This window comes from Acromyrmex echinatior, chromosome 12 (genome assembly GCF_024713525.1).
Source record: "Acromyrmex echinatior isolate Ae372 chromosome 12, ASM2471352v2, whole genome shotgun sequence".
Classification (NCBI taxonomy): domain Eukaryota; kingdom Metazoa; phylum Arthropoda; class Insecta; order Hymenoptera; family Formicidae; genus Acromyrmex; species Acromyrmex echinatior.
In genome coordinates this window covers 12,117,395-12,145,217 of record NC_141863.1, presented here as the reverse complement: position 1 = coordinate 12,145,217, position 27,823 = coordinate 12,117,395, and the positions used below count along the sequence as shown (strand labels likewise).

General features: G+C 43.3%; 2 protein-coding genes across 2 annotated transcripts in view; both read left to right on the top strand.

Moving 5' to 3' along the window:
* Positions 1-965: 965 nt before the first annotated feature.
* Positions 966-27,823, top strand: part of LOC147907919 (uncharacterized) — a 52,679-nt gene continuing 25,821 nt past the window's right edge. Inside the window, exon 1 of the transcript XR_015546945.1 lies at positions 966-1,188. The gene's annotated coding sequence lies outside the window, so the exon portion shown is untranslated. The remainder of the gene's footprint in view (positions 1,189-27,823) is intronic.
* Positions 17,970-21,224, top strand: LOC147907921 (uncharacterized). Its single transcript, XM_087411922.1, has one exon. The coding sequence runs from the start codon at positions 17,976-17,978 to the stop codon at positions 18,600-18,602; it is 627 nt and encodes a 208-aa protein (XP_087268048.1). The 5' UTR covers positions 17,970-17,975; the 3' UTR covers positions 18,603-21,224.

Sequence of the window (27,823 nt, the reverse complement as noted above, 5' to 3'; positions counted from 1 at the left end):
AATTGAGATAAGTTGCTAACAGCGAAGACGATGTCGGGACGTGTACCAACAGCAAGATACATCAGCGACCCAACAAGTTGATGATAAGGAACATCTGCCATTGCATTTCCATTCTCATCTTCGTTTCGGTGTAATACTGTATTTGTGTCCAATGGAGTAACCGCTGCTTTTGACTCATTCTTCTCGAATTTCCGTAAAACGTTGCGTGTATATGCAGATTGATGAATTTGAATTCTTTTGCTTTGTGATCAGTTTCAATTTCGATTTTGAGAAATTTAACAATTGGCTTTTGAGTCAGTGGTTTCAAACTTCTCATTTAGTTTGGGAAGCAATTTATTTATTTGGCTTTCAGATTGTCCAGTTATTAATCCATCGTCTACATATGATGTAAGTAACAGTGAGCCATTTGAATTTGAGTAGATACAAGGATCATAATTTGTCAATATCATTCCAAACATTTTCAATGTGTCATCCAATTTTCGATGCCATTGTCACGACGCCTGTTTCAAGCCGTAAAGATTTTTATGTAAGCAACACACACGACCACTTTCATCAGCCCTCGGGTTGAACCATGAAGATTATCTCGTCAAGATCTCCATATAGAAAGGCGGTTTTGACGTCAAATTGTCATATCATTAAGTTCCCTGCTGCTGCAATAGACAATAGTATTCGAATGAATTCGAATCGTGCAACTCGAGCAAAAGTTTCCGCACAGTGTCTGTCTTTTGCATATAACCCTTGATGACGAGATGCGCCTTATATCAACCGTATCATCTGGCTTTGTCTTCGAAAGATTCATTTATTACGAATTACTTTTCGATATTCCGGGAGTTCAATCAGTTTCCAAATATTGTTCCTTTTAAATGATGCGATCTCTTCTTGCATTGCTGTTTCCCACTGTTTAGTTTCAGATGATTTGTCACACATAGCTGACCCAGGACCCTGGAGCGGCGACGATAGCAGCAATAGCCTATAAATAAGGTGGTCAGTTAAAACAAGGAAGAAGCAGTCCCCCAGAAGGCGGAAAACAGAAGCTAGACTCCCGTTCAAGGCGAGCACTCGGTATAGCAGCTGACGACCAGAACGCAAATAACAGCGTAACCCGAGAGGCGCGACCTACCACACGGTGACTCAGCATACGTCAGGCAACGAACAGTGAATAAGTAACATGCGATTAACCGCATTAATGTAAGTCCAAAAATCTTTACGCAACCATTATAAACGAATAAATGTCCAGAAGTGAAAACAATCGCGACAGGCGTAACGCTCCGATACCTTCGCAAATATACAGCGAGCCTGTACCAGGGCGTCCTAGAATTAGTCAAGTATATCCTGTGCGAATTGTCGAAGAAGCTGTGCGAGACATACGAGACAACGTGCGCATGTTGGAACCGCAATACTCAAGCGATAGCGCATCCGATTCGGGACCTCATCGAATATTGTTATCGAGCGTGGTATTTCCATTCGTGGATTTAGTCACAGTTTACTAACCGTTAATAGGGAAGAACAATGAGAATCCTCGTTAATTTCATACGAGAGTAACTTATTTGAAAACACACGCGCTAATTCGATCGTCAACCTCGCGCGAAAATGATGAGATCGCGAACAATCAGCCGGTAGCGAACGAGGAAATAGAAACAGAGATAGGTCGTCTCAGAAATACCATAGAGGGACGCGCGCGCGAAGCACCAATTCAAAGTAGGCAAGAGGAAATATTAAATATTAGAATGATGGAAGCAATTACGAGATTGCAAGATAGAATGAATAGAATGGAAATTGCAACTTACGATCGCGAAAACTTCCGACTTGCGTACCCGACAATAGAGCGTTAAACGTTACATACGGACGGACGCAAAATGACGTGCGGGAAACAAGAAATCGACCCGTGGGATATTTAAGATTAAAAGATGTACGGAGTTTGATGTCCGAAAGTAGACGGACATTCGCATCAGAAGATGCAGGAATTCATAAGCGCTAGTACCTATGCGACGGAGAAAATCAATTTTGCGGAAAAATCAGCCTTATTAGAAAAAATATTAAACACGAAATTGAAAGGAAAATTCTTATTAGACTTCCAACTAGAAGCGTGGCAGAACAATTACGGCGAGAGATAGAAGCCAATTGCTTAGGAAAACGCAGAACATCACACCTACAATTAGAATTTAACAAAAACGAAACTTTAAAACGAAAGCTAGACGAAAGCACTCACACATATGGATGGCGCGTGGATACCCTAGCTATGGAACTATACAAATCGTTGATCAAGAAACGAGAAAATACAAGCGAGCAGAAGCGAGCAATTTTAGAAATGATTCAGGATCAAGCTTTATTAAATTTTGAGTTGGGACTGCGCGACGATATTAAACTGGTGGTACGATTACAAAAATATTCAAGCTTGTAAGAAGTTATCAATGCAACAAGCGCGGAAGAGCGCGTAAAAAGGCTTACCCCGCAAGCAAATAATAATGATCGCAATAAATATGGTCAAAGCCAAAACTCAAAAAATTTGAGTACAGTGCAGCAAATGCGGAAAAGTAGGCCATTATGGGCGGAGACTGTCGGTCAAGCCGTTACGCTAAGATTTTCATTGAGCCAATAAACCAACAAATATAAATGCCATCGAGAAATTTTGCATACAATAATAATAAATCTATTAGATAGGAACAAGACCGTTTATATTAAATAACATTACAATCCGAAGCGCCACTACGGTCTAAGTATTAAGATGTTGAACTAATATATAATATATATTATTCAAACGAATAAATTAACTTCAGAAATAATAATTACGTGTCGATATGGTTGTCGACATTAACGCAATTAATCTGAAATGTAATAATCCCCCCAAAAATTCCCCAAATTAATCTTAAAAAACTGTAATAAACTTATTGCGAAAAAATTTTGCCTCGGCCGGGAGTCGAACCCGGATCTCTTGCATTCCGTGCGAGAACCCGGATCTCGTGCATTCTCGCACGGAATGCAAGAGATCTGAGTTCGACTTCCGGCCGAGGCAAAATTTTTTCGCAATAAGTTTATTACAGTTTTTTAAGATTAATTTGGGGAATTTTTGGGGGGATTATTACATTTCAGATTAATTGCGTTAATGTCGACAACCATATCGACACGTAATTATTATTTCTGAAGTTAATTTATTCGTTTGAATAATATAATATATATTATATTAGGTGTTGGAATTAATTCGTAGCGTTTTTTAATGAAAGAATGTTATTTATTTCACATGAGCATTAAAAAATACATTAATGAAAGTACTTCCCATCACTTGTAAAACGCTACGAATTAATTCCAACACCTAATATATTAGTTCAACATCTTAATACTTAGACCGTAGTGGCGCTTCGGATTGTAATGTTATTTAATAAATCTATTATTAGACACAGGAGCTACACTTATTTTAATTAAAGTAGGAAATTTAAAGGCTGAGACACTTATACGAGAAAAGCCAATGGCTCTCACTGGCATGACAGACCAAGTAAAGACAATCGGAAAAATAAGAGCAGGGGAAAAATAAGAACAGGGCGTTTAGGCGACAAGGAAATACGACATACTATGTATATCGTGAAAGATGATTTTCCTGTCGATTACAAAGGAATCCTCGGAATAGATTTTCTACAAAAGCAAAATTAAAGCGATTAAAAAAATTTGCAAATTGCTGGGATAACTTTGAAACTTCATCCGTGCAGGAAAATAACACTGACCCCCCCGTAGCGAAACGATAGTGCGAGCGGTCACAGATAAAAATCATGTGGGAATAGTTAAATCAGAAGAAACTCAACCAGGAATATTTATCGGGAATTGCCTAGTAGCACTCAACGAATATACCTACTCAATAAGCATGTTAAATACTACGAGAGAAAACATTGAAATAATTACGCCGAGCATCTAAATAAAGAAGAAAAAAACCATCGAACAAATATGCGAACTTCAATGACATTTTCCATTTAGAAGAAGATATTCCATTTAGAAGGAGATATATTAACGCTCATAACAGCGGTAGCTGTGCATGAAATTAATACGCGCACCCGTAAATATGTGACCTTATCGGCCAGAAAAACATAAGAAAGAGGTGAACCAACAAATAAAGAAAATGCTACAAGATGATATATACTCGTCCTAGCTCGAGTCAGTGGAACACGCCACTACTGATCGTTTCAAAAAACAGCGACGCTTCAGAAAAACAAAATCTTAGAGTAGTGTAGATTTTAGGAAATCTAACGAATTAACCATAGGAGAATTAACTCATTTCCTTTACCAAACATAATCGACATTTTTAGACCAGTTAGGAAACGTCAAATATTTCTCTACACTGAATTTGGCATCGGGATGTCATCAAATTTCTATGAGTAAGGAACACAAAAATAAAATTGCCTTCTCTACTTCGCACGGACATTATGAATTTAACCAAAATTTTGTCGTTCGGATTAAGAAATGCACCCGCGACATTTCGAACACTAATAAACACAATATTAGCGGGAATAAAAGGATTGAGATGCCTCGTGTACTTAGATGATATAGTTATTTACGAACCGAGCTTAGAGAATAAAGCGTCTTGTCGAGATAATGCAACGACTACATAAATATAATTTAAAACTACAACCAGACAAGTGCGAGTTTCTACGAAAGGAAGTAATATATCTCGAATATATATATCTCTCTCATATAATAACGAAGAAGGAATACGTTCAGATTCGAGTAAATTAAGCGCTGTAAAAGATTTTCCTGTGACGAAAAAAATTAAGGATATACAATCGTTTATTAGATTAGACCGCCAGACAGGAAATTCATCGAAAATTTTTTAAAAATTCCGAAGCCTCTAACAACCTTATCAAAAAAGGAAGTTCGATTGGAAGAGGGAACAACAGAATGCATTATTATCGAATTATTAAAAATGAAGCTCACAATAGAACCTATATTCAATTACCCAGATTTTATTCGAGAATTTCTGATAACCACTGACGCGTCAGACCTTGCAATAGGAGCCGTATTTTTACAAGGCCTCGTAGGACAAGACCATCCGATTGCTTACGCGAGCCGAATATTAAAGCCGAATAAAATTATAACACTATGGAAAAAGAATTACTAGCGATAGTCTAGGCTGTCAAATATTTTCGCCCATATCTATTAATGTAAATGATCCAAGCTCGAGATTAATGCGCTGGAGATTGAAATTAGAAGAGTATGACTATAAGATCATACATAAGGTTGGTAAGGGTAATACTAACGCCCTGAGTCAAAAATCTAATCCGGAACGACGAACACATACACAATGTTCAGGCAAAAGAAAGGGAAGATGACACTAAAGAAGGCAAGAAGAGCACCACAAAGGAGCATACGAAAGAAGAGAAACAGCAAATATTATATGAATATCATGATGCACCTGCAGGAGAGCATCAAAGGGTACCACGAACGATAAAAAGAATAAGATTGCTATATGACTGACGTGGCTCATCGTACGCATAAGTCGGTTTCAGATTGTAGTAAGGCGGTTGGTATTGTTGCTTGATGACCATATATAAGTGCGAACGGCGTATATATGCTGTGGCGATATGAGGTGTAGTATTATACGTAGCGTAGGGTAACCATTTGTCTCTGTTCGTCGTTTATATAATGTTGTAAATATTCCGCAAGAGTTCGGTGTGAATGCTTTAACGCATCGTTATTCTTAGGATGATAAGCTGTTGTCTGTCTTCTCAATCTTTAGAAGTTTACACACATTCTTAAATACTTCGCTCATGAAATTAGTGCCTTGATTCGTAAGGATTTTTTCGGGTATTCCATGCTCCATTATTATTTTTATGACAAATGCTTTGGCAGTCGTTGACGCCTCTTGATTCTCGACCGGAATCGCTTAACTGAATTTCATCAGGGTAATCTTGAAAAGTCAAAATATATTACGCGTAATATGATGATTACGTGCAAGAGCTGAAAGAAAGACTTCGCGCGAGAGAGAATGTAAGACAAGCCAAAATTCAAGCCAAAAAACAATAAACGAGTCGAGAAAGAACCTTTCAAGTAGGCAACACGGTTCTACTCTATGACGAAACAATAAGAAGAGGCTGATTGAAGAAGCTAGAAATGAATAGTGAATCCATATACAATAATAGAAAAACATAATGATGTAAATTACACGATAAAAATGGACGAAAAATAATACGTGTACACGCAAACGATTGAAATCGTTTATCGAGCATTAAACTGATAGTTAGAGCAGAAACAAATAAGTTAATGATAAGCGATAAAATAAGTTAATTAAGAAACGATTATAAAAAAAATTGCAAATCGGGAAAATGTTTGTACTGTAATAAAGCGAATTAAAGAAACTCGTAACCTCATTTCCTTTTTTCAAGGGGGGGGGAGGAATAATAATTCACGAGTGTTAATTGCACAAGTGCGTCAAGAACGTGCCAGAAAATACCAACAATTAAAAGTTAAACCGAGATATTGCCGAAACGAATTTATTAAATATAATTAATATAAAAGAAAACTCTGAAACAGTAGAATCGCGGACGCAAGACGTTTGCGCGAAGCTGGCCTTATCAGATAAGTGAAATGCTGACAGGCTAACGCGAAAGATACCGCAAAAATCAAGATGTATAAGCGCGAATGCGATCATCAGTCAGAAATTTGAAAGAAACTTGTCGCGTTATTTTACTAGTTGTCTAAACGAAATTGTAGCAGTATCTACCGCGACGCGAATAGTGCTAAGAGGAATTGTAATAAAATAACCATTGATGTTATGTGTAACAGCTAAGTATATTTTTACTTAAAAACTACAAAGCTGTCTAATATCTTCCGAAGTCTTTGTGGATCTATGAATCGTGAAATAGCGACACAATAGATCGCTTTGCCTCTTCTTAGGTATTCTCTCGACGAATAATGCCTCTGTTATTGTGATCATCGCAGACTTTGGCATTTTACTTCTTATTCGATTAGTAATTGAATCATTTGTTGATTCATGTATTTGTATACCTTTGCGGTCTCCCACTGATTTGTGAATATGTCCATCTGTATATTGTTCTTTGATAGATAGGTTTTTGCTATCTTTGTCATTTTCAACTTCAGATAACTTTTTGATATCTTCTAATTTCATGTCCTCAATTCTAATTGGTTCTGCTAGAACCAACGAGTTGTCTTGGTTCAATGATGACTACGTCTCTTGAAACGACTACACGTTTTGTATTGCGCTCCCATAGCCGATATGTTTTCTGACTGGATACGTACTCCTATGTATCATTTCTTGACTCTTGTTGTCAAATTTCTTTCGTTGAGTTTTGTCGATATGTATGTATGCACGACTTTCAAAAATGTGAAACATCTGATTTCTTTTCAGATCATACCTCGAGCGTCTTTCCATTTAATCGAACAAATGGGACTCAAACTGTGCGCTGCTTCACCCCACAGATTCCTTGGTAGGTTAGCTGCTGCCAACATTCGACAATTGTTCGGTTTTGTCGTTCCACATGACCGTTTTGTTCTGGACATTACAGCGTTGAATACTCGTGAACAATATTATTTCGACAACATATGTTCTGAAATGCCTCTGATACAAATTCCTTTGCATTATCGGACTGCAGTCTACGTATTTTATGTCCGCTGGACTCCGTTAATGCGATTACCTCTTCTGTTTTCTGGACTATTTCTGCTTTATTGCGTATTAGAAATTCCAAGACTATTTCGCTGTAATCATCTACAAAAAGTGCTATCAGCTTTGAATCCAATGCAGCGATTGATAATAGAGCCACATAAATCAAAATGAAATCACCGGGCTTGTCTGCTCTATTTGTTGAATCTTTAAAAGACTTACAAGTCAATTTTCCTAGCACGCAACATTCGCATATTTGATTGAATTTCGGTGCTATGTATGATCTGATCTATTTGGTGTTGATATATTATAATCATCTAACTCGATCCCTGTGACGGCTTCAGTGCGTATTTAATCACGTATCGTCTGGAAATGTGATCTAACCTCTCGTGTCACACTCTGATAGATACTGCATTGCTTGCAATATTAGAAATATGGAATTGCCTTCATTGTGATGCGATATAAGCCACTTCCTGGATGACAACTTTTTAGAACAACATGGCCGTTTTTCATTAATGTCATATTGTCCTTGTTAAACGTTACAATTGCACGATCTGTCGATGAATCGATACCGAACAGATTTTTACCTAAATCTGGCACGTACAAAACATCCGCAAGTGTCTGTCACTTTGTATAACTTCCAAGATCAAAATCTGCATTAATTATGCCGTGTCCTCTTGCGTAGATGACTTCTTCGTTGCCTATCATGATTCTTCTTCTTCTATTGTTTTAATTGGAGCCGGCAATCACTATGGCCAGTGTCAGCAGGAAAACCACCAATCTTCCACTATTTGATCTGAAATCAAGAAAAGGAGGGAAAAAAGACCGGGGAGAGACGCCCCAACGGGAACACAGCCGTTAGGCTACGTCCATGAGGAGAGCCCCCCCCCCCGAGCCCGTCCCCCCCAAATCCCCCAGCCCGCGCCCAAAGCGAGTGCGCGAACTTATGAAGGGCCATAACCTCAAACCTAACGATTTAAAGAAAGCCAGCAGTCTTCTACATGTACCGACGAGAGGTTTTTTAAGGAGCAGGAAAATATTGTTGTTAGCGGTGTTGGAATTTGTATTGTGTAAATGATTTAGAAGCCTTATAGCATTATTGCAAGAATTCGGATAATTAAAAATTATATTAAGGTTAACATCCTGACACACATGACCGCAGTGGCACTCCGCCATGCCCTTTTGATATAGACTCTCTTTGAGATTGTAATGATTATTGCGAATGCGATTAACCAAGACAATCTCCTATTTCTTCAAAGATGAGGAGTAGAACCAAAGGCGAGGAGAAGAATCTTGATGTAGCTCCGCATGCACGCCCTTGATCTCAGCTGCATCATTCAGCCAGCAGGTAAAGGCTTTTTTAGTTGTCCGAGGCAGCCTTCCTTGCATCCGTATAGGGCATCGGCAGGTCCTTTGCCACCGGCCGCCAAAGAGCCCTCCGCTCTTTCGTTGCCGCGGATCTCCGTGCGGATCACGTGCGAGGAAATCTAGAATATCACGACTCATTTGCGTTCTCTTGCTAGCCTTGTTAATAAAGATTTGATATGATAGATGATATAATTGGCGTGTGTGTATCGCACCGATGAAATGGCTTCCAAAATGCTCCTTGAGCGTGAGTCAATAAATACAACCGCCGAGTTTATCCCCCGTTGTTCGACATAAAGCAACGCCTCTCTGGTCCAGGCCTCCGCAAAGAAGATAAAGAAAGCTGACGGGAACTTGCGCACAATGTTCAAATTTCCATCCGATGAGTGAACGGCGGTCCCAACCGGGCCGTTCTCGCCAATCTTAGAGCCGTCAGTGTATAGCGAAATATCCGTGCACGCGATGAGATCCGCAATCTTGCTCTTAAACTCCGCCACGATAAGCTCCCTGAGAGTATCCTTACTGATAAAGTTCATATCCAGCCTACAATCTGGTGTATGGATCGTAGTTTCGTAGTCGTATGAAAACTCCGGAGGGATCTTAGAGTTAAAAACCTTTCCTAGTTCGTCTTGATGAACCAGATATTTTCTAAAAGTTGGAGAAAATTTGATGGCCCTGATCCTCTCGATTTGAGAGTCTGCCACGCGCTCCATATCTCTAATACCGTCCTTAACTAAATTATCTGACTCTGATCGAAACTTGAAGAGAAATTTGGCAGTCTGCAGGTTGAATCTTTTTTTTTTTTTTTTGATAACGGAGGGGAAATGCCTGACGCATACCCCGGGCCTCGGGGGAGAGCCCGGGGTTATGTGGGGCTTGCACCCACTAAAACCCCTCCGGGTGTTCTTATCTGGTCTTGCATGAGGGACTCCCAGGAACGCGTGCAGCATACATCTGGAACTGGCCCCCTCAGGCCAGTCGACTTATTGCCGACTTCGATTCCTGCCCCGGGATCTTTATGACGTCGTCTGAAAGACGACGTGACCCCGGGCGGTGCTGGGCACCTTCGACCCTATATTCGGGCGCTGGGGGAACACCACCCCCTGCGCCCGCCGCCCCGGTTGATGTTGGGGGGCGGGAGTTGGGGATCACGGCCCCCGCCGCGATCCCCAGCCCTCCAAGGGGCGCCAATCAGAAGTTTGGCGCCCCTCATACTTCAGCGCCGCGAGAGGAAGTCTCGCGGCGCACCCCCCGCGCGCAGGGCTCCCGGCCCGGTCGCGCATTCGACGCGGCCGGAGGATGATGAGCCACTGCACCCCGCGCGCGCGGCTGCAGGTTGAATTTCAGTTTGAGGGGGTGCTCCTTGGCTTCATATAAAAATACATTAATGGGCGTGGAGATCCTGCCTATGACCCTTCTAATAATTTTGTACTGAATTTTGTACTCTCTCTAGTTGTAGAAAGAGAGTCATTTGGTTTTCATATGTATAAACATGTGAGCCATATTCTATTCTTCTAAAAAGGCGCTTCTAAAAAGTGCGCGATAAACCGTCAATAGGGCCCAAGGATGTGAGCCCCACAACAAAGAAATGATTTTGCAAGTGGTCTTGCCCCCGAGTATCAAATCATTCAATTGTTCCTTTCCCGTGAGTTCAGTAACACCTAGGAACCGAAGCGGAGACTGTAATCTGATGACCCCCGATAGTAAGCGCCGTCACTAAGTTTCTTAGGGACCTTTTTTTGGGTGACTTGCGTGGATTTCTGTGGAATTCAAGACCCAGCTATTCAAGATAATGATTAACTGCGTCAAGTGAGGCATTCTCGCAGCCTCCGCGACCGTTTTGGCCGACACGTACCTGACCAGGTCATGTACGCGTATTGCAACAAAGAAACGCCTTCTTGAAGATGCGTATTAATGTCCCTGAGGTAGATGTCGAAAAGTAAGGGACTAAGTGCAGAGTCCTGCCGGCGTGAGTCACACGCGGACCGATCAACTCCCATCCGCCACGAAGTAGACCTCTCTTTCCGCTATGAGATGTTGTATAAATTGCTTGAGTATGACAGGGATTCCAATCTCTCTAAACTCTCCACAAGTATGCCAGGAATAACATGATCGAAGGCGCCTTCAATGTCAAGAAAGACGGCGACTGTGAGATCTCTCCTGGAAAAAGTAGTTCTAATATAGTTAGTAAGTATGACTAGGTTATCTATACAAGAACGATGAAGTCTAAAACCCATTTGCGTGTTTGATAGAATCGATTTTAACTTCACATAATGTTTAAATCTGCGGAGAATCATTCTTTCCAGAATTTTAAGCGTGCATGACATCAACGAGATAGGCCTGTATCCTTTGTTACCTGCTTTGGGTATTGAGACCATCAGAGAAGAACGCCACGAAGAGAGGAACTCCTTATCCTCCAGAATGCCGTTGAAGATATCCAAAAGATACTTTATATAATCTTCAAGCAAAGCTCCTATGATATTATTGTCGATCTGATCCAAGCCCGGGGCCGACTTGCTCTTCGAATCCGCGAGGGCGAGACGCATTTCGTTCATGGTAAAGGGATCCGCGAAGTCAGACGCGAGGGAGAGAAGATGATGACCCCGCTCCCTCGTTGCGACGAGCCATAATCAAATTTGGCTTAGTAACTTCCTGTAAGCATGAATCTGGCGTGAATCTTGCTTATAAACTCCTCGATATCCCTCCGTTTAGTCGCAGCCCTAATTGCCATCTCATCGCCCTGAGCCTTACGTCTTTTAAAAGCTCTCATTAGCGACCATACCTTAGGGATAGGAATCTTCCCATCGAATGAAGCCGGAAGCCTCCTCCACTCTCTTCTTTTAATTCTCCTCGAGGTTCTGCTACAACTCTTCTTCGCCTCAATGAATCGCTCATAATTCTCCACAGACATGTGTTTTCTAAATGCGCGAGACGCCAGTCCATGACCGCCACCTCACACTCCTTGTTCCACCATGGGGGAGGGAATGTATGACTCCTGAAGATGATAGTCCTGGGATGTCTTTGATTCGGTGGCAGGTATTCACGTGCATTCTCTAAAACATGATTTTTTAGGTGTTCATACTTTTCAGTTGAAGATGAGAAGGGAGCCTGAGCCTTGAGCTCTTCTAGAGAGTGTGTTAATACTAAAGTCAGATCATCAAGCTGCTGTTTATTAAGCCTGAGTTTGTAAAGGAATTGCTTAGTTATCATCACTCTACCTCCGATGGTGGTGCAGACTTATAGTGATCGCTTCCCATAGAATCTTCCTCAGTCTGGATGCGCGATAAGAGTTTGGAGAGGCCAGGGCCAAATCAATCACAGATTTCATGCGGCCGGGAGGTTGAGCGAGAGTGGGCGCATCTTCGTTCAGTACCATCAGCTCTCTTCTGTCCATCTCGTCACACGTCACAGAGTACGCCCCATCCTGTCAATCTGGTCACAATATCAGAATGTGTGGTGCGCGTTCATATCTCCAACTATCAGAACATAATCAAAGGAACGATTAAAATCAAATAGGGCTCTGTAGACTTGAGAAGGGGTGGACAAACTGCAATGTTTATATATGTTATGTTTGAGATCGGTAATTCGAAAGAAAAGCAAGAATTCTTTCAGTCGACCGACAGTAATTGTCATTGAACGCACGCATAAAGTGAGCTCGTAATTTCATCTCGAGCATGATCTAAATCCTCGATAAAAATTAGCGATTTGGCGTTCTTTGTTCTTTTTAAAAAACAAGTCGTTACACGCAAACAAGTTGTCGTTACCGGCAACGGACAATCGAAAGTTCTAGAACGATTCAATTCGCGCACGCGAGCGCCGCGCTCCGACGAATACGTCACGCGCTGTCACCAATCCTACGTACGGATTTTCTGTCGCGCATGACTGTTACGTTGAACGTCGTTAGAAAAGAATCCAAAGCGCCAATCAATTTTGTACACCTAATGCCACGTAATAATTACGATTGTGGCAAAATTTTATTGGATTTTTTCCCAAGAAGAAAGCCCAGGCCGAAAGCAATAAATGCTTCGATCTCGCCGTCCTCCTTCTTAGAGTCTAAAAAGTTCTTAGAGTTCTTAGAGTCATAGTCTCGCTACTATATCGCTTCGTAAAATCGCCGTGCCAACCGCTTAGTGAAAACCGCTGTAAAACGAATCTTTTCGAGAAGTGCCGAGAAAATCGCCGAGATTTTTCATCACCGCGATTTCAAATACAATTTGGTAACGGTGACCGCATTCAATATTCTGTTAATCTAATATTTAATTAATTATAATATTTTTTGACTTTGTAACTGAGCAAATTAAAGAAAATTCTTTTGTTAAATTACAAAGAAACGGAGTTCTCTTTACTGTCGCGTATCATACCAGCCTTGTGCCGTTCTCTCACTCGAATCTTTCCGCGCGGTGCGCTCTCGCACATTTTCTGGTCCTTCGAGCCGGATTTGAACTAGCGAGAAAGATTGTTAGACAAACGCCGCATCACTCTAAAATTTTACGTCAGCGCTCTCGCTCTGATTCGCTCTCGCACATTTTCTGGTCCTTCGAGCCGGATACTCGCCGGCATCCGCAGTGTCGAGTGCATCGCGTCCAGTGCGCGCATTATCAAGAAAAGCAGAGAGAGAAGAATTCGCAAGTGAAAGCATGAGTGACGAAATAGACGCCTTGCTGAGCGCCCAGAGTGATATCCATGGTCGTATGGCCAGGTCAATAACCAATTTGAAGAAATTGGTGACGGCCAACATCACCCTCCACAATGTCGAAACCCGCTTGGCGCTTCTCGACCAGATGTGGACGGAATTCGAAAAGCAACACAAGCTTATTCGAGTACATTACAAGGGCGCCTGCGATCAGAGTGAGTACAACACTTCTCAATTTGCCGATTCCGCCGAAAATACGTACGTGCAGCAGCGCGGCCTGCTGAACGATTACCGAACGAAACTCATGGCGAAGGAACCGAGTTCACCTTCCAAAACAGAAGGTAATGTGTCTTCCGGGAAACCGTCGCTGCCTCGCCTCAAGATTAGTGCTTTCTCGGGCGCATTCGAAGACTGGCCTACATTCCGAGACCTCTTCCAATCCATTGTCGGAAACAATTCATCAATCTCAGCAATCGAGAAATTTCATTACCTGAAAACTTGTCTGGAGGGTCCTGCTAAGGAACTGATTCAACCGTTAGCAATGACCGAAGACAACTATCCACGCGCATGGGAGCTGCTGAGCGAGCAGTACGAAAATAAGAGAGAGTTATCACGCTCCAATTTCTCCAAGTTTACCGCCGTGGCTAAGATGAAGAACGAAACTGAGGAGGAGCTCAACCGCGTCTTCAACGCCGTGACCAGGGTAGTCAACGGCCAGGAGAGCATTGACAGGCCTATCGACTCTCATGGCTTCGATCTACTAAATCATCTTGTCGTCGAGCTCTTCGATCCAAGAACTCGCCTGGAGTGGGAGTCACTCTCAAAGCCGCCAAACCAAAATCGCTTAAGATCTCCAACAACCCGTCGCGATCTGCCAAGTCGCATCACGTCAAGAAACACACCGAGTCTTCTCAATGCGTCCTATGCAAGGATAAGCACCACGTGATGGTGTGTGAAGAATTCAAGAAAAAATCCGCGGTCGACCGCAAGGCCGTCGCCGAAACTCACAAGCTGTGCTTCAACTGCCTCGGCTCTCATACATTCGCGAAGTGCCAGTCGACGAGGATGTGTGCTACGTGCAAGTCTCATCACCATTCAATGTTACACGACGCGTACGCTTCACCGAAACCTCAAGAGGTCAGCTCACTGTCGGCAGTGCGCCGCGACAACGATCACAAGGCTATTTTGCTCGCAACTGCGCGAGTTTCCGTCGCTGATCGTCACGGCAATCGGCATACCACACGCGTGCTCATCGACCAAGGTTCGGAAATTTCTTTGATTTCCGAGGCTCTAGTCCAGCGCCTACGCCTGCCACGCTCTCGATCCGCAATCGAAGTCATCGGCATCAGCGGCAAAAGCTCCGGGCTCAGCAGGGGAAGGGTAACGCTCAAGGTAACCTCGTTAACAATAGGGACCGACTTCACCGTAGGAGCCTTTATTCTGCCACGTCTTTCGCTTTACCAAGGCCCTCAAGCAAGGATCAGAATGGAGTGGCCACACCTAAAGGGGCTCCAATTGGCTGATCCAGACTACGCAGCAAACGACCCTATTGAGCTACTTTTTGGAGCGGAAGTATGCTCAATCATTTTCCAGGATGTCCGCAAGGGAGGTCCCCAAGCGCCTATCGCTCAAAAGACACTGCTCGGCTGGATCTTATCGGGAGGTTGCGACCAAGTAACCAACTCAGCACAGCGCCACTCGCTTCAGTGCACCGTAGATCATGAGCTAGCCGACCTTGTGCACCGCTTCTGGGAGCAGGAACGAGAAGTGCCTGCTCCCGTCGCACTCACGCCAAAAGAGCAACAATGCGAAGACATCTTCGCGCTGCAGCACCAACGCACTGCCGCAGGACGGTACGTAGTGCGACTACCTTTTGCATCTCCGCCGATGCTGGCTGAGATGCGAAGATTTGCTCAACGACTTTTAGTCGCCATGGAGCGACGCTGTGAAAGAGACGCACGATTCGGCGATCTCTACCGAGCCTTCCTGAAGGACTACGAGGACCAAGGTCATATGAAATTGGCGCCAGAACCTCCGAATTCCAGCGAAGATCGGTGCTACCTTCCGCATCACGGCGTCCTTCGTGAATCCAGCACCACGACGAAGCTGAGGGTCGTCATCAACGGATCACAGCGTACAAGGTGAGTCACTCAATACTCATCTGCTAGTGGGGGCTAACCTGCTGCCACCCCTCGCGAACGTACTTCTGCGGTGGCGGTGGCATCGGTACGCGCTAGTGGCCGACATTGAGAAAATGTATCGGCAGATTCTTGTGCATCCCGACGATCATAGGCATCAATGCATCCTGTGGCGACACAGCACTGATGAGCCTATATGCGAGTTCACGTTGAAAACAGTTACTTACGGTCTCGCTTGCGCGCCATTTCTCGCCATTCGCACGCTGCGTCAACTCGCCGATGACGACGGACCGCGTTTCCCTCGAGGTGCGAATGCTTTACGACACGACTGCTACGTCGACGATGTCGTAACCGGAGTAATCGCATTATAAAGACGACGCTATCGCGCTCCAAGTCGAGCTCCGCAACCTCTGCATGGCGGGCGGGTTCTCTCTCCGAAAGTGGGCCGCCAACTGCCAGGAGCTGCTTCGCGACATTCCGTCTGAGTACTGTCTCACCAGAGACTCGCGGTCGTGGGAACAAGAGAACCACTCAACGCTGGGATTATGCTGGTATCCAACCAGGGACGAATTCGCCTTCTCTGTTCCTCCTCGCACCGTCGTCGCGTTCACCAAGAGAAGCCTGCTGTCGGAGACCGCTCGACTCTTCGACCCGCTCGGATGGCTGGCTCCAGTGACCATTCAAGCAAAAATTCTTATACAGTCGGCCTGGCTGCAGCAGCTAGAGTGGGACACACCATTGCCGTCAACCATCGCTGGAAAGTGGAAGCGGCTCTGGGAAGAACTTCCACTGCTTGAGAAGCTCAGAGTCGGCCGCTGGCTCGGCACCGGCGACACGAGCTCTCAACTCGAACTGCACGGCTTCGCAGACGCGTCCGAAAGAGGTTACGCCGCCGTGGTGTACCTCCACATCACCGCAAAAAACCAAACAAAGACTCTATTGTTGACAGCCAAAAGCAAGGTCGCGCCGATCAAACTCGTTTCTCTCCCGCGACTCGAACTCTGCGCCGCCGCCTTGCTTTCAAGTGTACTCGCGCTCTGTGCTAAACCTAGCGACAACGCCAGTAATCCTGTGGTCAGACTGCAAGGTCACGCTCCACTGGATTCGAGGTCACGCCTCGCGCTGGAAAACTTACGTGGCCAACAGAGTGTCACGAATCCAGCAGCAGCTTCCAGAGGCTCAATGGCGTCACGTCCCAGGCAAGGACAACCCTGCCGGCTGTGCCTCCCGGGGACTAACACCACGCGAGCTCCTCAGCCATTCCATGTGATGGACGGGTCCCGCCTGGTTGTGCGGGAATCCGACGCAATGGCCAAGCGTCAACCTGGAGCCCATCAAGGACGTACCAGAGCGGCGGGCCGCAACACTCGCGACAGTCATCGGGAGCAGCCGCGAGCCGGAGGAGCTCCGCAGATTCTCGTCGCTTCACCGGTTGCTCAGAGTGACTTCCTGGTGCTTGCGTTGGCGTCACCGCGGTCGCTCGGTCGGTTCTGTGGACGATTAACTCCACGGGTCAGCACTTCTCCCAGCCGAACTCGACGCGGCGCTCCTCCAGTGGATACGTATAGTGCAGTCATGGCACTATCAGGAGGAGAGGACAGCTATTGAAAATAAACGCGATCTTGCACGATCCAGCCATCTGCGAACCCTCAGCCCGTACATGGACGAACACGGAGTCCTGCGAGTCGGAGGACGCCTCAAGCACGCAGCGCTGTCTTTCGACGAGCGACATCCTATCATCGTGCCTTCAAGGTCATGGCTCACTCGCCTGCTGGTGGAAGCCTACCATCGCCGTACTCTCCACGGAGGAGTTCAGCTGACCCTGAGATTGCTTCGCCTCCGGTTCTGGATTCCACAAGGCCGAGCGGTGGTCAAGCGATGGCTGCATCAGCGCGTGACATGCACACGGTGGAGGGCTGCCACTCCGCAACCGAGAATGGGAAACCTTCCTCCAGGAAGAGTGACTCCTGCACGACCATTTCTTCACGTGGGCATCGACTACGCCGGGCCTATCTTCATCAGGACGAGCAAAAGGCGTGGGCACAGCGCTCACAAAGCGTTCATCGCAGTCTTTATTTGTTTTAGCTCCAAGGCCGTTCACCTTGAGGCTGTTTCAGCTTACACCACCGACGCCTTCCTGGCTGCTCTCCGTCGATTCACATCTCGCCGAGGACTGTGCACGGACATCTACTCCGATTGCGGCACCAATTTTTCGGGCGCCGACCGGCAACTTTGAGAGATGCTCCGAGCCTCCTCATCAGAAGGACGAAAGATCGCACACGTCGCTACATCAGAGGGGATCCATTGGCACTTTAATCCCCCTTCGGCACCACATTTTGGTGGACTCTGGGAGGCGGCCGTGAAATCTGCCAAGTATCACCTGCGCCGAACCATCGGCGAAACCAGGCTCACCTTCGAGGAAATGAGCACCCTGCTCGCACAAGTGGAGGCATGCCTGAACTCCCGGCCAATGCATGCCCTCTCAGACGACTCCGACGACCTCTCGGCTCTGACACCAGGTCACCTACTCATTGGGGCACCACTGCTGGCCATTCCTGAGCCTTCCTTGTCAGACAAGAAGGAAAATTTGCTTTCTAGGTGGCAACTTATCCAGCGAATGCGAGACCACTTCTGGCAGAGATGGTCACGCGAGTACTTACACACTCTGGCTACCAGACCGAAATGGACCAAGGACGCTTTGCCACCACGCCTTGGATCGCTATGCATCATTCGCTCCGAGCTCTCACCACCAAATAAGTGGCCTCTGGCGCGGATCACGCAGCTACATCCTGGAGACGACGGCGTAGTGCGAGTGGTCACAGTCAAAACCGCCTCATCCGAATTAACTCGTCCTTTGTCAAATTAGTTTTATTGCCAGAAGAGGCTACCGCGTTTATCTCTCACGCTAATGCATCAAATGTAAAGGAGAGCTTGAATTGATCTCGTGTACTTTCGTTCATTACTTCAATGTTACTTGTCATATAACTCTCGTTTACAGTTCAAGCTCTTCCACGGAATCATTGCATTGTATCGCTTGTCTTATGTACGCGTTTACTGTTTTTTTTTTAATTGTAATCTCAATGCGCTCGAGATAACTTCTATACATATATCGTCACGGAGATGACGAGGCGGGCGGGAATGTTTGAGATCGGTAATTCGAAAGAAAAGCAAGAATTCTTTCAGTTGACCGACAGTAATTGTCATTGAACGCATGCATAAAGTGAGCTCGTGATTTCATCTCGAGCATGATCTAAATCCTCGATAAAAATTAGCGATTTGGCGTTCTTTGTTCTTTTTAAAAAACAAGTCGTTACATGCAAACAAGTTGTCGTTACCGGCAACGGACAATCGAAAGTTCTAGAACGATTCAATTCGCGCACGCGAGCGCCGCGCTCCGACCGCTGTCACCAATCCTACGTACGGATTTTCTGTCGTGCATGACTGTTACGTTGAACGTCGTTAGAAAAGAATCCAAAGCGCCAATCAATTTTGTACACCTAATGCCACGTAATAATTACGATTGTGGCAAAATTTTATTGGATTTTTTCCCAAGAAGAAAGCCCAGGCCGAAAGCAATAAATGCTTCGATCTCGCCGTCCTCCTTCTTAGAGTCTAAAAAGTTCTTAGAGTTCTTAGAGTCATAGTCTCGCTACTATATCGCTTCGTAAAATCGCCGTGCCAACCGCTTAGTGAAAACCGCTGTAAAACGAATCTTTTCGAGAAGTGCCGAGAAAATCGCCGAGATTTTTCATCACCGCGATTCCAAATACAATTTGGTAACGGTGACCGCATTCAATATTCTGTTAATCTAATATTTAATTAATTATATTTTTTGACTTTGTAACTTTGCATATTAAAGAAAATTCTTTTGTTAAATTACAAAGAAACGGAGTTCTCTTTACTGTCGTGCATCATATCAACCTTGTGCCGTTCTCTCACTCGAATCTTTCCGCGCGGTGCGCTCTCGCACATTTTCTGGTCCTTCGAGCCGGATTTGAACTAGCGAGAAAGATTGTTAGACAAACGCCGCATCACTCTAAAATTTCACGTCTGCGCTCTCGCTCTGATTCGCTCTCGCACATGTTAAAAACCGCAAACGTGGAATGTCCTCCGAGTATAAACTTTGCATCTTGAATCTCCCACGACGGGTGGCAGAAGGGGGAGAGGTCAAAGTGCAAATTTTTCCGAATGAGCATGGCCACTCCATTCATGGACATTCAGAATATCGCTTTGCAATTTCACATGGTTTGGCATATTAAATTTAGTACTCGGCTTGAGCAGAGTCTCTTGCAAGCAAATAATTGACTGAGTAATTGACTGAATAATTGACTTTTCTGACTGAGTAAAAATTGAATCTGTGGGAGATTGCCTAGAAGTCCTCGACAATTCCACTGTAAGACAGAAATAGGCGAGATTGTATTATTCATAATAGGTGTCTCTGTCTCTTTCGTGAGGATAAAACTTAGTAGTTCCAGAGGACCTGTCAACTTCATCGGGGGAGCTAAATGTCGGTGCTGAGGCGAAAAATTCTACAAGCAAATTAAGTAACTGCATTAAAAACGCACTGATATTCCTTCCCTCCCGGTTAGCAAGAAGTTCACCCAGAATTGGGGTTAACGTGCCTAATAAAGTTGGCAAAGAAACCCGCAGGGTACCCTTCTGAACGAAGCTTAGGACAGTAAAGAATATAAAGAGGTATGCCCATTCGTGTTTGAAGGAGAGGAGTCCCTTCTCCTTCCCCGACGCTGTCGTTGACAAAAGCGCCATGTCCATCCCTCAGCTGAGAGGATTCTCTGCTGTTAGGTCTAACCAAGCACTCCAGATGTTCTCGTGAGAGGCCATCTCAGGGCCCGTAATCGCGTTCTTCCCTGATGCGACTATCCTCAGGGAGGTCATGTTAGATCTAACGTCTTTAAAGACCCTATGACGAGACTGATTTACTCGTCCCACGTTCGATATTAGCTGTCAGAACTCTGGTTATATCTGCATAAGAAGCAGAAGAAAAGGCTGGCGGCATTGCGGAAAAACGTCCCCCCTGAGAGCCACAGGCGTGGAATATATCCCCTGAATCCTTCTGAAATAATCTTGTGTCACCATACGCTCTGTTAACAGGATTAGGATGTGTGCCGCCCTGCCTGCGACCGGTAGCAGTCCCTTTCGAGTTTTTCTTCAATAGTGAGAAATTATCAAAATCAAGACGAGAATATGTGAGCGAAGCTCTATTGGTATCGTTACTGTACCTAATTTTCCTTTTGGCATCCATTAAGAAAAGATTTTCGGAAGCCGCAAGGCTGAGAACCACTTTGTACTCTTGGATGATTGGGCACTCATGCGACGTGGCCAGATAGCCCCCCAGACAATTAATACATCTCGGAGATTGACGGACAAGCGATTTAAGCGAGTAATCCTCCTCCTCTGGGTGAACTTCCTTAATCTTTTTACCGCAAAAGAGATAGCGGGTGTCGCTTTTACAAGATTTGCTTATTTAACCAACTCTAAAACAAGAAGAATAACAATTACGCACACGTGAAATATATGGTAATACTTCATGTCTTATTTTAAAAAGCGAGACATGCATGGACAGTCTTTGTCCCTCAAATTTAATGCACGAGATGGTACTTATACATATGTGTACTTATTCACTTTGATGCGCCTATTTAATCTAATTACCTCAAGTACCTTGCATGGAGAACTCAAAATTTCTTTCACCGTGTCTACGTCAATCTCCTGCGGAACGTCTTTAATTATGCCAGTGCGCATAATACGGTGCAGAGATATAAATGCTTTAAGGTTATGTTTTGCCAGCACATTATTTTGAACGAGGTTGTTAGCCGCAGAATCGGAACGAAACTCCACACTAATCTTGCCTTTGCCGCTCTTCTTGGTTTCGAGGATATCATTATCAACAATACCAATTAAGATGCTGCCGACTACAGTTGGGTATAGATTGACTGGTGATGAATTCTTGCCATTGTCCAACTTCGAGTTGTGCACATGAACCACATATGGCAGTAGATCCGTGTTGTTGTATGTACGCGAAAGTGCGTTGGGCGATTTGGATGTTTTCTCTTTGTTATTCGGCACTGAAGTCGCCGCGTTGTCGATGTTATGCTAGCCGAGTTATTCGACGTGCGCTCGGACGAGCTCGCCTTGTCAAGAGGAAAGGGAGACATATCGCCCTTCGCCCATAGGGGACATAATGATCCCATTGGATCTATTAGGTTTTTTAATGACGGACTTCGAGACTGAGACCCTTGGGCTCGCCCAAAAACCTTTTTCGAGACGCAGAATCTGTCTGCACTTCCATACAAGAGGGCACACAATCATCCGTTGTATACATCATTATGCCGACCATACATTCCTGCGCATGCGCAGCATCACTCTCCTCCATGGTATCGCGTGTGTCACAATTGTCCTCCGAGTCAAAGGGAAACGGGGAAAAGGCTGGGAATACCTGATTGAGAAGCCGCTGGCTCCTCTCAAAAGCGACGAAGTCGCTAAGCGACAGAGTTTCGCCTTTATCTCTAATCTGGATGGGAGAAAGGGCTCAAAACCGGGCGCCCAATTCCCCCCCCCCCCCATCGGGGGACGAGCCCCCGTTCATAAGAGCACTTTTCTATAACAATCCGATTTCGCTAGCTCGCGCGCACACGAACAGAGCGTCCTTGCATGGAGACGAGGACGAAGCAATAATTCTCGTACCGAGAGAATCAGGAAAAAACGTAAAAACTCAAGGCCAATATCGCGATTCACACACCAAACACACCTCTCACGACCACGGCACCATGCGAGGATCACCTATCGTGATTGGAATTGAATTATCGTTGATTGCCACGAAGTTTCGGAGTAGTTCGTGTCACGGTGACATGTAATGCAAAGCGCCAGTATCAGTACCTCATTAAAATTATTGACATCGTTAGCTTTTACCATCAATAGCTCATTATTTTCTTTTGTAGAAATCTCTCCAGATATCGTCTCTGACCCCTATTCTCGAAAAATATCGGATACAAAAAATTAGGGAAATACTATGCGTCACATGTACTATAACATTTCTCTAGTTTTTCGTATGCGACACTTTTCAAGAATAGAGCCCCTGATTTTAGTTTTCTGATTTGCGATGACTAGACTTATCGCAGTGATAACACATTTCATTAAATTTCTTCGATTTTGTTTTAGCCTTTCTATAACTTGCTGTTAGAACTGTTTTCTGCTTTCTCTTGTGAAGGAAAGTTACCGATGTTTTATCTTCGAGTGATATTGCAGCCATTAATGCTTCTAGAGCCTTTTTTATAAGTAGGCGCGGTAACAAATTTGCCATCGTTTGTTGATCTAAGGTATTGAATCCCAGGCTGAGATAACGTGACGATAACTAGATAATAAACTGTGTAATACCTTCGTAATAATTACAACTTCGTCTTACTTGTGACCGAGATCTTTGAGTTTTCTAGTCATTTCTTCGCTCTTTGATACATATTGATCTATTGTTAAGTTGTCTGTCATTCGATAGTTGAAGAATTTTTGTACAGGTGAACGATCATTTGTCTCGTAATTCGTATAGCAACGAGAACCGAATCTCATTTGTTTTAAGATTCATAATTTGACGTATCACATTCGTTTCTAATGTACTTGCAATGATTAATCGAGCCTTTCTGTCGAATTTGTCCCATTCAGATCTCTTTCATCTGATGGACACTTCATCGTACCGTCGACAATTTTCAGAAGTATCGCTAAGTACGACTCAATTTGAAATCGCCACTACGAAGTCTTCGGTATTGAATTTTAGTAGCATCAGTTTCTCCATTTTTCGTTTTGATTGTACACTCACTGATTTCGAACGAACCTCGGGAAACACAAACACTGTAACTTGATTTTTATGGGCCCATAACCTGTCGCAAAATGCGACAAATTTTTAACAATAAACTTTATTCGACGTAAGAAAATACAAAGTTAGTTGTAAGTACCTTCAAAGTAAGATTGTTAGTGAAAAAGTCATAGAGTTTACATATATATAGCGGATCGATTACACGAAAAGGTGATGCAAGCGCCACGATCCTCTTTATTAAGCTATCGTCCATGCCGTCATGCCAGCCTATCCCAGATAACAAAATGTTCCTTGGCATAAGAAAAGAAAAAGGTACTTAGCACAAGTTTCTCTTCAATTGTCATCATGTTGTCACCAGGGCAATAATAATTTCGTTTAGGTTAACCTAGAGGCATTATACAGACAAAGGTTATTTGCGCAAACGAACGAAAATGTTGTAACAAACTCATTCCCATAAATGTGGATACAATCTGTTTGAAACCGTTTTTGTAAAATATTTAGCTCACATTTTTGTCAATTGAATGGAGTGTTGTCGAACAGTATGCGGTATCGCCACTAGAGGGATGCATCGAGTTAAATTTCTCGATTTTAAAAAACAACATAGAATAGAATAAAAGACGCAGCATTAGAAGATTTTTTTTAATTGTGTTCTAATAAAATAATTTTTTGAAGTGAATCTCAAGGAGGCTCTAAAATGAAAGGCATAATACTTCTTTTGAAATGTTTACCGAGTAAATGAAATCTCCTAATACTTTAATATGCATTTTGTTCTGCATTGTAATTTTATTCATAGTAACTTATACCTATCAACCAAATAAGTAAAATCTTTAAAATCAACTCATAAGTTACTTTAAGTCATCTAAGATATTTTTTAGAGTTCTTTATGAAATATCTTAAAGATATTTTTTCTTAAAGAACTTGAAGATATCTTAAAGTTTTCTTTTGAGTCGCGATTTTAAAAAGAAAAGCATTGTTAGAGGTTAATGCTTTTTACTACAACAGTTTCTTTTATATTACTGTCAAATTGCTAGCAAATTTGTTTTATATAGATTAGTTTCCATCATGTTGTCGTACGATTGACACCTATAAAACTTATAAAAAAGAAGAAGAAAATTGTTTCTCTCCAATTGTGCATAACCATTTATGGTATGTATTGCCGTCAATATCGTAAGCAAAATCGAAAGTCGCTTTCCTTAAAAAAGGAAATTCAGGCGATGCAATTTGTATCAAATTTACAGCAACATGGAAAACTTGTTAAATCTGATTAGTCAGGCGCGCTAAATTTAACGAACCTTGAAAGTAAGAGCATTGGGGTAACCAATTTCAGGGCCAATTCTACAAGCAAAAGTTTTTTAATTAAACAATTTACTAAAGGCCCTTCAAATTTTAAAGTAAATAACGAATATTTATATTAATTAATATTATTTAACTCATGTAATCTTTTTCATGAATTATTATATTGTAGTACATTAGCAAACACGTTTAATAACAATTTTAAACGTTATTTGTGAATTAAACTATCTTAATTCAATTACAGAAAAGACTGGTCAAAATAAGATCCTAACGCTTAAATAATTTTTCATATGTGCATAATTTCATATACTTTATTTATTTCTTTGGATCGCATATCTTTTGTTTTTTCAACACAGTTTTTTTAAATCGAATAGAACGGTAATATTATTAATATTATCATTTGACAAGCTAAACAGTGCTTTATCAACAAAATTTCTTTTCCCCAAATTCCTGAAAAAATTATAAGAAATTTATTGCAAAAATTACTTCAATCATCCAGCCATCAAGATATTTTTCGTAATAAATTCTTTACAATTCTTCTTGAAAATTTGGAAAAAAAAGTCTTCTACATACAAGTAAACATCAGTAATGCTAAACGAACTTGGAAAGAGGATTCAAGAAGTGCATCGTGACGAATAATTATTCGCAATGTCTGAGAAATTTTGCTGATTGATGAATTGCACGCTTTAGCGAGAAGAAATGTTCCGCGAAGACACGTCACAGTACATGGATACGATGACTAGTGGCAGGCGAATGTGGTCGAGATGCGTCTTTATTACGCGATGCAACAGAGGTTACCATTACATTCTCACCGTTATCGCCATGCTAAGTAAGCACGCATGGGCTCAAAATCAAGAGCGGAAACGAGGTGACGAAGACGATCGCAAAAATAATTCGAGATGATGGAAGATATCCGAAAAATTTGTATACTAATAGAGGAAAAGAATTTTACAACTCGGATGTGCAGAAACTCTTGAAGAAGCGCAACATCAATCATTATTCTACGTATTCCGTAATAAAGCGGCTACCACCAATCACGCGAAGCATGCATTGTCCATCGAATGCACGTTGATCACCGCTTTCTTAAGTATAATTTCTCGCGGCACCTCGAAGTGACATCTCGCGCGCAGGGGATTTAGTTTGTTCACACTACCAAATTGAGAATTCGCGACAATGCCCGTCCGCTGTCACGTTCCTGGAACTCTTCAAGCAATGCTAGGATAGGCTCGACGACGTGTTACTCGTATCATTCGCGCATACCGATGCGCGAGTGATATGTCTCGCTGTTCTTAATTATGCTCTTATTAGCACGTTTATCCTTCGTCACGAACTCGCCATTGAACGCGGTGTTCACTTTTACACTACCATGTCTTTCTACAGTGTCTCGCACTCACTCGAGCATTACATCGCCAGCGTTTTCTAAAAACCGCCGCGGCTCAATGTGATTAGAGTTTATCACCTGTCAATATACGACTCTCGAACGTGGTGTCGATCTCTCACCAGTTAAGAGATCATTGCCACTCGCGTATTCGCCACTCGTGTACTCATCATCAATGTGCACGAAACGTCGCTCCAATTGTGACTTTGCACCCGCGAGTTGCGTGATCCTCGCCACCACAGATTGTCTGTGTCCAATGGCGAGACGCGGACGCTTGGCACGACAAAGTTCTTCGAGCTGTTCGATGCACTCGTCGCATCGTTGCAGCCACATGAAACACCAGAGTAGCGACCTGGCCGCACTGTTCCAGCAGTTCGCATTCCATTCGCTCGTAGTTTTCCATGTCTTTTTCACAGTCTTTAGATCACACTCTTACACGGAGCACTTGCATGTGACTCGTTCACACACGTTGCAGCACCGTTTTATAATACATTTAGAATATCATAATGTTTTATCACCTTAGTATTATGTTCGTCTACTAAAGTGCACTCTTTACAAGGATAGCATAATTGATTACGCATATACATATTACACAGGTCACGAAACACTTTTTTAGCAGGATTCTCCTCGCGGTCACAGTATGGCATCACTAACTTATCCATTATCATCACTTCAATGCACTTCTCATCACCCGCGGGAATCTTAATACCCCTGCAGCTATATTGAATCTTTTCTTCACTTTTCATTGAGTGATAACACTGTTCTTTTATTAAACCGAAAGCTTTGTACCAAAATCTTTCTTCGAAGTCAATGTACACCATTTCGTCTCTTAATCGTCCGAATCAATATTCCTTTTCATCATTGTCATTGATGATAACTCCCTGTTTTGTACCACATGTACCTATTTCTCGATCGCGTAGGAACTGCACCGGCGATATTCGCGCATCTTTGTCTCTCCTCCGCGGATCACAGTCTTCAAGCACTTTTTTCGCATTCATTTTTTTTTTAATGTATGCAAAGTGGGCACATGCTGCACGAGAATATAATGTACAAAGACACTTCGCAATTCGTGCACGACCTGCCGTCTAGCCTACCAAAAGAATCGGTCTCATGCTCCTTGACGTGATACATTCCTCCATCGTTAATGTCAGCTATACAAAACATGCATGCTGTGCATACGGTTAAAGCACCACCCGTTGTATAATAATTGTAGATCACACAATGCTTAGTACGAGCGTTCAACGTACGAATTTCCGGAGATGACACGAATTTTTCTACGCGATCCATTTCATACTCGCTCATATCATTAGCACATCTACTATCGTCGGATAGCATTTCTTCGTCCATGATACCATCCACTCTTGGTCCATTATATTCTCAAAGTTTACTTCCATTTCATCAAACACTTCAAACACTTCATCTCTAATATTCGCGAATTGTTCCTCATCCACATTTCTAATATATTCTGCTACGTTGATTCTGTTTCCAATATTCTCGAACTTCTACATCGTACATTATGTTCTCAAATTCTATTTCCATTACTTCAAATAACTTGTCTGCATTTACACCATCCATGTCCTCAACGTCTGTATGA